Below are 10946 nucleotides of genomic sequence, written 5' to 3' on the forward strand. Positions count from 1 at the left end.
CTAGAGCCTCTGCAACTTTGCAAATTTGGACGTTACCTTTTGAACATTTCATCCCTTCCCTTTGAATACACTTCACATACCTATCACACGGGACTTTTATCTGCATATTTACTTGGCTTTATTTGCAAAGGATCTTTTAAGAAGTAAATTCTTTCGATAACTTATTGGGGATGGTCAAGTTACCAATTAGAGCCCACCATTCCATGCCATTATTATTACAGGACAAGGTTTCTTACCTAAAAAGTGGGCACCGTGAGAAAAATAGATAACCACAGTATTTGGACCGCGTTAAACAGAAAGGAACCAAGGCACATCAGCTGTTGCCAAATGTAATTGGCTAATTTCATTTTTTACATGAAAACAGTTGTGCGGATTTTCGTGCAAATTTCAGTGAATTTTCTCCATAGTACGAAACAAATTCCTGGACATTTTCTAAGGGATCCGCACAAACATTTTCTTGTAAAAAATTAAATTGCCTGGTTAAAATTGGCAATAGCTGATGTGGCTTGGTTCCTTTCTGTACGCGGTCATAGAATAAATAGACTACGTTAGGCTCTTCATTCTATGACGCGGTCCATTTGATTCGTGCCTTCAAAAATGAGCTGCTGGTGGCAGAACCATCTTGGTGATGTTCTTTAGGAATTTTAGACTTTATTCTATTTTTTCAGCAGATGAACCTTACATGGTTACTTGTAAAGTCTTGCCTCATTTTCCTTGACTTCTACTTAGTTTGATGCCAAAAAACAAGAAAATTCATGCAGAAACATGCCTTAAAGGAGATAGTTCCCCCTCATACTTACTATCAGTATCAGAGTTCCGACGGAAAAAATTTTGTTGTCATGGGTAAATACGGTTTCCATGGCTTCTTCAGCTGTTAATAGACAACTATGCGGGTTTGCTGGAGAATTTGGTGACTGCTAGGATTGTTGATTGGTATCTCCAAAGCCTGGTTGTTATAGCTAAACTTAAAGCATTGGCTTCAACGCAACGCAAAACCAGAACCTTGGAGAGACCAGCGAACATCCATGAGAAAGTAAGTGGGGAGCAATCTACCTGGCATTGTACATCCGTCTGGTTTTCACAACTACCGTTACTAGGGATTTAGGATTCAGATTCGCACATCAACCAGTAAGCTTTTTGTCCAATCATCTTGAGATAGAGGCAGCCATGCAAGGCGCAGCAAGGTAGTCCGATGCTCAAGCCACTTAATCAACACAAATATTATCCTAACTTACAACAAAATGACTTGTTTCTTCTCTAACAATGGAGCTGGAAAATGCTACTTTGAATGCACAAGAAACTTCTTTGGTCGAGATGAAGAAATGAGTCCGGAACATCTCGACCAGGCACAGGCCGCTTTGTTTACATTAGGAGTCCGGAGTATCTCGCCGCAATTTCACTTGCAATCACCATGAACAGATCAACGGGGTAACTGATATCTGATTTTACGAAAGGGATAAATGATGGACGCGGACGAAAGTTCTTTTGTCGAGGTGAAGAAACGCTAACGCTGAGAAATTGAGTCTGGAACATCTCGACGAGGTCCGCTTTGTTTATGTCCGGACTATGTCGCCGTTTGTTTGTTTACATTAGGAGCGAGTTTGACACCGATGACAGACTTTGGTCTTTGATGAAGGTGAAGAAACGCTAACGCTGAGAAATTGAGTCTGGAACATCTCGACGAGGTCCGCTTTGTTTATGTCCGGACTATGTCGCCGTTTGTTTGTTTACATTAGGAGCGAGTTTGACACCGATGACAGACTTTGGTCTTTGATGAAAATTTGGTCTGGAATATCTGGGCCAAACGCAAAAACCAATCTCCAGGGAAACCAAAAAGCACAAGAATTCAATAACACTAGAAAAGAATGAACTCTGGGAGAGGGAGATTAAATTTGTGTAAGATAATCAATGAAATGGTTATTAATTTTTTTTGTAAAATAGAAGTTCTGAAAACCGACTTTATGATGAGGTAAACGATAGGCCCTGGCTCAATGCACCACAAGCATTATCTGGAGTGCTAATAATCAAGAGTTGGCTGCATTGCAAAGTTCTAACGCACCGGGAAATTAGAATTTGAGTGGAACGATTTGTTCTAAAATTGGAGAGCATGGAAAAAAACATTAGTGGGCAGGTACTAAGCCGCCCATACATTTTTAGCTCATTTCTTCTCAATAAAAAATTAATAAAACAAATTAATAGAAAACTAATTCAGAGCTGCATCCAACCAATATTTTGAGGACAAGTAGTAGTTTTTTAACGAGGCAGTAGGTAGGTCTGCTGATTTGATAGAATGAAATATTTAGCACTGATTGACCTCTAATTGTGAGGGAACACGTAGTCATTCTAATCGCAACAAATACTGAGCCTCTGAATAATCGAAATTACTCTTTTAAATACAAAAATAAATTTAAAATTTGAGGGCACCATTGTGCATTAAAATTGAAAAGTATAAAATTATGTTCACTTCATTTCTCACAAAGATTTACTTAATCTTTTTCAAGAAATTGAAAATTTGTAGACAATTTATCACCCTGATGAGGAAGACAACAAAATTTCTGGCTTGCATATATCAAATGATTGAGGCATTGATCTAAGTTTTGATAATTTTATTCATAAGTACTTAAAGAAAGTGCAACATTGCTGAGGCATCACTAGCTTTACAGTGGTTTTTCAGTATGATAATAATTATAATCCACTAGGAAGTGTAATTTAAAATATTATTATTTTTCTTTTAAATTAGGTATTGTAAGAATTGCAGAAAGAGCCCCCTCCACCCTGATAACCCAGCACTGCTTCCACCAGTATCTTGGTCTGGTTTTACAAATAAAATAACGAGCTGTTTATTTCAGGAGCTGCAAATTTAAAATCAGGAAGTCATACCATTTACCAATACAACCATAGAACTTGTATTGAATAGTCCATTGGTTTGAATAACGCTTCTGCCAGAGTAATTCAAGTCTTAAAGAATTCGAAAATTTATGGGAATTTTTCTTTTTCTCTTTTTCTTTTAAGAAAATAAAAAAAACCATTACTGTTTGAAAACATTTATTGGTAAAAATTAATTTATTACAGTAGTGAGTGACTAATCAATAAAAACAATTGAATACACTCAATATCTTCCTCAAGTAAGCACAGCTTCCAAACCCTGGCTCTCTTTTATCTGAGTGAATAATATATATCTTAATCAGTCTTTGAAAAAGGACGTAAACTAAGGCGCTACTTCGCCACCCTAATTTTTCACACTTGGACTGATGAAAGCTATCTCAATAAATAAAAAGAAATAGTTGCATCATTTCACATTATCTCTCAAAACAACAAATTTATTCATTGTTTAGACATTGAAGAATGAAACTACTCCAAAGTAGTCCGTTTGGATTATTCACTGAGAGACAGATGTGTGTTAAAAAGTAAAAACACATCACTTTTTCTATATTTTCATTTACACAAGTGCCAACTATAACTAAGATGTCTTCGTAAGATTTTCGATCAATTTTTTAAGAATGCTCAATTTCATTTCGTCAAAATTTCAGTTGATTTCCTCTAATTTTCTTTGATAAAACTTTCTCATAGAATGGGTAGGTAGTTTCTCGACTGAAAATGAGAACTGAACCAATATTTCTGGAGGTCATGATTAAGGTAATTCCATCACATGAATAGTCTTTAAAAGTTTCCGGGTAATAAGATTACTCAAATGAGTCTCATGAGATTCTCGTCTGGTTTTTAACAATGATGGTAAAAAATGTAAGTGATGAGTTAGGCGAATGAAGAGTGACAACTTGTGTAACTGTTAACAACTACGAGTACTACGACACGGCAGAAGTGTACAAGTGAACCAATAGAGTTTAGTAGCAGAGGTCACTTTAGAAAGCAGGGCATTACCACAGTAATAATCAGAATAGACAGTATTCTGGGTATTTTGCTGCACTAAATCACACTTAATTTGCAATGAAGTGTATGACCGCTAATACTGTTCATATTAAACACCAGTCGGTGATGAAAAACTTCCACAAAAAATAGAAATTGGTGGCAAGATATGCATGCTACATGATAATTTCTTCATATTCATCACTATCATCATCCGGAGATGAGGAACTAGGTGAGTTCGGTATTGAGGAGGTTTCTTCTGCTAGATCAGCAGCAACACTTTGAGAAAGTTCCTTTTTCTCAGCTAGTTTTTGAATAAATCTACACAAGGAGGCATAGGAAACTAGTGGATAACCTTTTTTCAGTAGAAAGTCATATCCTTTTTTGCCAACAGCTAACCTTATTTCCAAACATTTATTGTAAGTTTCTTCAGACCATTGTCTAACTTTCTTTCCGCTTAGGCAGGCTCGTTCATCATCACTGAAGTTGTGCAACATTTTTGTATATTCGGTCATCTTCTTCCTCAAGCGATACAGCTCTCTTCTGAGATTATCTTTTTCTTTCCTGAGGGCTTCGATCTCATCAGACCTGGTTTCATTGCTCTCACTCCTCGGGTGCTGGAAAAAAATTCAAAACCCAAAGAGATTATGATGAAGCACTGCTGGAATTTTAACAGCTTCTGATCTGTTTAAAATAAAATTGATGAAAATGGAATATAAGAAACGAAGAGAGCAAAGCTGATTTCAAACGCGGACGCCCTCAAGTTTTGACAAACTTTTTGTCCAAGTTTTTTGTTTTTTGTTTTTTTTTTTTTTTAAATGCCGAGTTTAAATGTACTTGCTAAACGATCTAAAATTACACATGAGGGGCTTGGAGGACAAGGTGCATAAGTGCAGTTTTTGCTATTTCGAGAAATACGTGTTTGAAATTTTGAAATGAGCCTGTTGCAAACTTTTGCTAGAGCAAAAATAAGAGTTGTTTCTATCATTGAATGTCTCAAAAATCACGATGAGCGCATTGAAAAAGTTTGAAATGCACTCCTCACTTCACAATTTGCCGAAGAAATTTGCATATATTTGAACTTCCCGCTTCAAAAACGATACTATGGTGCAGGTGAACATTTTGTTAGAGGAGTTTTTCCCTTTCAACCCTTCCGCAATGGCAATACCCAACATAGCCGACACTTCCGCACGCAAATCGCAATCGGGAGCACAAGGTCAACCAAAGCGGGCCTTCATCAACACGAAGAAATCGTGAATGTAAACACTCTGGGTTGTTAAAAAATGATTAGAATTTTGTCCAGGCACATATGTTTTGGCAGAATGGAGTCGGCCATGTTGAATATTGTGTAGTATCCTGGTACACAGGGGTTGGATAGAACGACACCTCTAACAAAATGCTCACCTGTGCCGTAGTATCCTTTCTGAAGCGGGAGGCTCAAAAGTACGCAAATTTCTTACGCAGATTGTGAAGTTAAGAATGCATTTCAAAATTTGCCAATGCGCTTATCATGATTTTTGAGACATTTACTGATAAAAAAAACTCTGAGTTTTGCTCTGGCAAAAGTTTGCAACAGACCCATTATCTGGATCCTTATGGCGGAAAGAAAGTTTAAACTGACTTTTTGATGCTTAAAAATTGGTATTTGGGGGCGAATTTTTCACAGAGTATGCAGTAAGACTAGTTTTACTTGAAATCATATCTCAATTTGTTCAAAAACTGCACTTGTACACCTTTTCCTCCAAGCCCCTCATTTGTCCTTTGTGCTTTCCCTGTAAGTGTAGATTTTGGGGGTCTCTGTGAGAGAAAACAAGGTGCTCTTATTTACTTTTTCAAATAGGATCCCTTCTTTGTGCTGAATTTGTTAAAACAGTATAAGGAAATATAAAAGCAAGCAAGATTTGCAGGTTTTTCTCCGTTTCTCATTTCAAAATAGAGGCCAATTAAAATTGTGTAAATTAAATTTAATGGACCACTAGACATGATGCGAATTGAAGCATTCTGATACATGTTTCCTTGTCTAGTGGTCCAATTAACAAAATGAATTTTAAGATGATGAACACGAGAATTAGATTAGGTAATTAGTGAATGAAAGAAATTAAGAACTTACGTTTTCAGACTGAGAAGAATCTGATTCTTTGCATGGGTTTATCACATAAGAAGCATCTGACTCTTCAGTTGTTGCTGATAATGCAGACAGTTGCTCAGAGTCTGGTTTAGGTAATATGAAGGTTGGTTTTGGTACACACAGATCCTGATCAATGGGTTGAGGGATTTCAATTTCAGTGAGACATTCAATGTCTCCTAACACAGGAGACGAAATGAACTTGACTCCATCCAGTGAAAAAGTTGATCCAAGAGGTGAGGTGTTTGATAGTAAGTTTTGAGGAGTCTCAACACTCTTAGGAAGTATAAATTTTAATTGTGGTTTTATTGATATATTTCCACTTATATTAAAAGATTTTGCTATGGCAGGTGGTGGAACTGGGATGATGTCTTCATAATTGTATTCCTGAAAGAAAAACAAAATATTTAAAGATATATACTCGGTTGTCATTGTTATTTGGATCGATAGATGCTTAAGAAAAATGCTCCGAAAGTTTCGTGCTGCACTGTTATCACTCCTTGAAATGATTCAGTTTTAACACTCATGACCTCATGAATGATCTGATTTACGGCTTGAAACTCTGACCCTATTTTCATGATAGTAATAGGAATTGTTTGGAATCGAAAGACGAGAATCAAAAGGAGGAGTTGCGTTTTGGGCCTTTTCCGGCCCCACCTGGATTTTGCTAAATGTTTCATATTTTCAAAGTACTAGTTTTAGGTAGACTCTGTGCCAAATATTAGACCGAACGGAGCCCATGCAAGGGCGCAGCAGCGCCTCAAACCCAAAATCCTGGAATCGAAAAACAATTATTTTCGTCGACTTTTTCGACTGTTATCACTCTTCCAGCACATGATTCTTATGTATTTTTTTGCGTACTTTTCGTTTCTGGCCTTTTTAAAGGCCTCCGATAAATTTTAAGGGGCCTTATGGCCCATTGTTGCCATTTTTGGCCCATTTTTAGGGGTTTTTTCCATTTAACACATTCAAAACTCAACTTAATCCAAAAACTGTGTACATTTTTGAAAAGTACGTAAAAAAATGAATAAAAAATGTTCAGTAAAATTTTTTCCTATGTTGCCAAATTTCCGAGAAAATTGGTCCCAAAGTGTCGAAAACGGCAAAAAATCGATAAATCGCCGCGTCTAAGGTTCAAGAAAGTGGAGTACATTTTTCATACTGTACCAGATAACAGCTCTTATCCATCCATACAACATACTAAAATATCATAGTTGTACCTGGATTCCCACGATGTGAAAATTGACCGAGATGTCGATTTTAGCGGCCTTTTTATACTTGAAGGCAGCTCTTTTGAATGTTTTTCGACCTTAGTCACCCTCTATGGGTGTGTACTATATGTATTTTTCTACGTACTTTTCATATCTGGCCATAAAAATGGCTTCCTGTGAGTTTTAAAAGGCCTAACGGTCCATTGTTGCCAATTTTCACCAATTTTTAGGGGTTTTTTCAAGTTTACGTGTGTGAAACTTAATTTAATCTAGAAACCGTGTACAATTTCGGAAAGAACGTAAAAAAATACATAGAAATGTGATTTGTACCTTTTCCCTACGTTGCCAAATTTTCGAGAAAAATCGTCCTGAAGCGTCAAAAATGCCAAAAATTGGATTAATCATCACGTCGGAGGTTCCAGGAAGTGAATTTCAAGTTTTTTTTCACTACAAATAACGTATCGAAAATGGAAAATTGCAATGCATCTCAAGGAACATGTAATGGCGCAGATGAACGTGACAAAACGGGCCCTCAAGGTGCTTTTACTTTATCCTTCACTCCAGTTCACCTCTTTATTCCTGTAACCTCGAGATAATCCTTGGTTCTCAAGATGCTTGCTACAGGCCAAATATACCGAAGAACAGAAAATGCGTGGAGAAAGTGTCCCACGATCCACATGAATGTCATAATTCACTTCCTGGAACCTCCGACGTGATGATTAATCCAATTTTTGGCATTTTTGACGCTTCAGGACGATTTTTCTCGAAAATTTGGCAACGTAGGGAAAAGGTACAAATCACATTTCTATGTATTTTTTTACGTTCTTTCCGAAATTGTACACGGTTTCTAGATTAAATTAAGTTTCACACACGTAAACTTGAAAAAACCCCTAAAAATTGGTGAAAATTGGCAACAATGGACCGTTAGGCCTTTTAAAACTCACAGGAAGCCATTTTTATGGCCAGATATGAAAAGTACGTAGAAAAATACATATAGTACACACCCATAGAGGGTGACTAAGGTCGAAAAACATTCAAAAGAGCTGCCTTCAAGTATAAAAAGGCCGCTAAAATCGACATCTCGGTCAATTTTCACATCGTGGGAATCCAGGTACAACTATGATATTTTAGTATGTTGTATGGATGGATAAGAGCTGTTATCTGGTACAGTATGAAAAATGTACTCCACTTTCTTGAACCTTAGACGCGGCGATTTATCGATTTTTTGCCGTTTTCGACACTTTGGGACCAATTTTCTCGGAAATTTGGCAACATAGGAAAAAATTTTACTGAACATTTTTTATTCATTTTTTTACGTACTTTTCAAAAATGTACACAGTTTTTGGATTAAGTTGAGTTTTGAATGTGTTAAATGGAAAAAACCCCTAAAAATGGGCCAAAAATGGCAACAATGGGCCATAAGGCCCCTTAAAATTTATCGGAGGCCTTTAAAAAGGCCAGAAACGAAAAGTACGCAAAAAAATACATAAGAATCATGTGCTGGAAGAGTGATAACAGTCGAAAAAGTCGACGAAAATAATTGTTTTTCGATTCCAGGATTTTGGGTTTGAGGCGCTGCTGCGCCCTTGCATGGGCTCCGTTCGGTCTAATATTTGGCACAGAGTCTACCTAAAACTAGTACTTTGAAAATATGAAACATTTAGCAAAATCCAGGTGGGGCCGGAAAAGGCCCAAAACGCAACTCCCTTTTTTACCCCGAATGAGCTTTTTCTTTGTACTGAACAATTTGAGTTTCCACCTGAGGGTATCTTCATTTTACAAGACTCCACTACAAAAAATACTTGTATGATGACACAATTTGGGAAAAGATACATTTACTTCCAAGGGTGCAACAACTTCTTGACAAATTGACCGGGCAGGTTGTGATCGGCTGGAGGCGAAAATGGCAAAGCTTAAAAATGGGTTTTTAAAATGAGAAGACGGTATAATCTTGTTTCTATTGCAAAATAGCAACAACTTCTGCATTCAGAGCCATAGAGAGGTCATTTGACTTAGAAAGGTCAATTTTAAATTTTTTATAAAAAAAAGTTTTTCAAATGGGAAGTCCAAGAACTTCCTGCATTTCTACGCTAACTAAGGGAAAAGTAATGAAAACAGTAAGGTCAAATATAATAAAAAAAATTCAATTATTAGAAAGAATGGGAAACATGAAAGAACTTTCATTCCTACCATACTTAGTCTATTTGGACATTCAGTTAGTATTTTTGTAGGGATGGATTGAATATTTGATTCCAACACGTTCAGGGACTTTTTATTTTTAAAAAAATTGTTTAAAGAACGATGAACAGATGGGAATATGAATAATTAGCATTCATGTACTTACAAAAGAATCTGGACCATCACCTTCTGTGAAGGCTGTTATCTTATGAGTGGGAAAAATTGTAGGAATAGCAGTCTTCTTTAATCTGCCATTTAATTTATCAAACTGATTTTTGTCAAAGTGGCACTGTAAAAGAAAAAAGACAATTTAGAATACTATCTTCCTTGCTTATCATTTCATTTCAAGATATTGACAGCAAGCTTGGCGCAGACAAGGAGGCTGGAAAAAACTGTCTAATTAGAAGGCAAAATTCTGTTTGAGGGGCTTGGAGGACAAAGTGCATAAATGCAGTTTTTGCTAACTCGGAAAATTCGTGTTTGAAGTTTCAAGATTACATGGATCCTTATGGCGGAAAGAGAGTTTAAACTGACTTTTTGATGCTTAAAAACTGAAATTCAGGAGCAAATTTTTCACGGAGTATGCACTAAAGCTAGTTTTACTTTAAATCATTAATATCTCAATTTTTTTAAAAACTACACTTTAGCGCCTTGTCCTCCAAGCCCCTCATTTGGAGCAAACACAACAATTTTGACTGCTTGTTCTAAGAGAGTATTTTAAATTCCTATTAATATGAGGTATAATTCAAACTGACTGAGCTAACTTCATACTGACTCAATCGTTTTCCTATTAGGAAAAAAACCTCGCATTCGATACAGCTATCGATTTCGGTATCGAATGCGAGGTTTATCCCTAACACTATTCTGCTTTTCTCAGAATTTTCCCCATGTTTTGGTTTTGAATGAGTCTTTAAGCTCATGCACAGGGCTTATAGTCCCTTCCTTGGCTAAAAATTAAAAATATGCCAAGATTTAAGACCTTATTGATGCGATATATTGCTTGTCAGTTCAACCATGTCATATGAGCTCGACTAATCACCTTAACTTAAGATAAATAATACTATACTAACCGCACATATGCGATGAAAATCTTTCCTAGTAAAATTAGCTCTCCTAAGGAGGTGGTCCCATAATTTTGCTCTGGACTCTTCGGTAGGGAATTTTTTTAACTTGCAGTTTCGACCGTTGTGCGTACATTGGACAGCGACACAGGTAGTAGGCATGAGAGCAGAGTTAATCACTGATGACGGGCAAACTGGAGCCCTGTCACAGACTGATATTTGTTGAAACAGTTACTGGAATCATTGGATGGTAGTCGTCCGTCGGGAAATTTTCTTGGTGAGGGCTGATGTTTCGATTACACTTAAAATGATGGCTCCACGATAGTGAATTTGATTTCGAGTTACAAAATTTGACCAGATGAAAAGAACTTGGATAGGAAATTATACAACTAAATGTGAAGGATAAAATCAGTACTACAAACTACAAAATCAACTATTCACTTAGAATTCAAAAAGACAATTTGAAGTTTGAACGCACTATCTGGTTATCAGTAGTGAATGTGGTGA

At 36.6% G+C, this 10946-nt stretch overlaps 1 protein-coding gene across 1 annotated transcript; it reads right to left on the bottom strand.

The window, feature by feature from the left end:
• Window positions 1–3028: 3028 nt before the first annotated feature.
• On the bottom strand, window positions 3029–10928 carry LOC109033209 (uncharacterized). Its single transcript, XM_019045728.2, has 4 exons — window positions 10449–10928; window positions 9545–9667; window positions 5975–6376; window positions 3029–4481 (listed from the first exon to the last, which is right to left on the bottom strand). The coding sequence occupies exons 1-4, from the start codon at window positions 10599–10601 to the stop codon at window positions 4041–4043; spliced, it is 1119 nt and encodes a 372-aa protein (XP_018901273.2). The 5' UTR covers window positions 10602–10928; the 3' UTR covers window positions 3029–4040.
• Window positions 10929–10946: the final 18 nt, after the last annotated feature.

Source organism: Bemisia tabaci, chromosome 1, assembly GCF_918797505.1.
Source record: "Bemisia tabaci chromosome 1, PGI_BMITA_v3".
In the NCBI taxonomy this organism is placed as follows: domain Eukaryota; kingdom Metazoa; phylum Arthropoda; class Insecta; order Hemiptera; family Aleyrodidae; genus Bemisia; species Bemisia tabaci.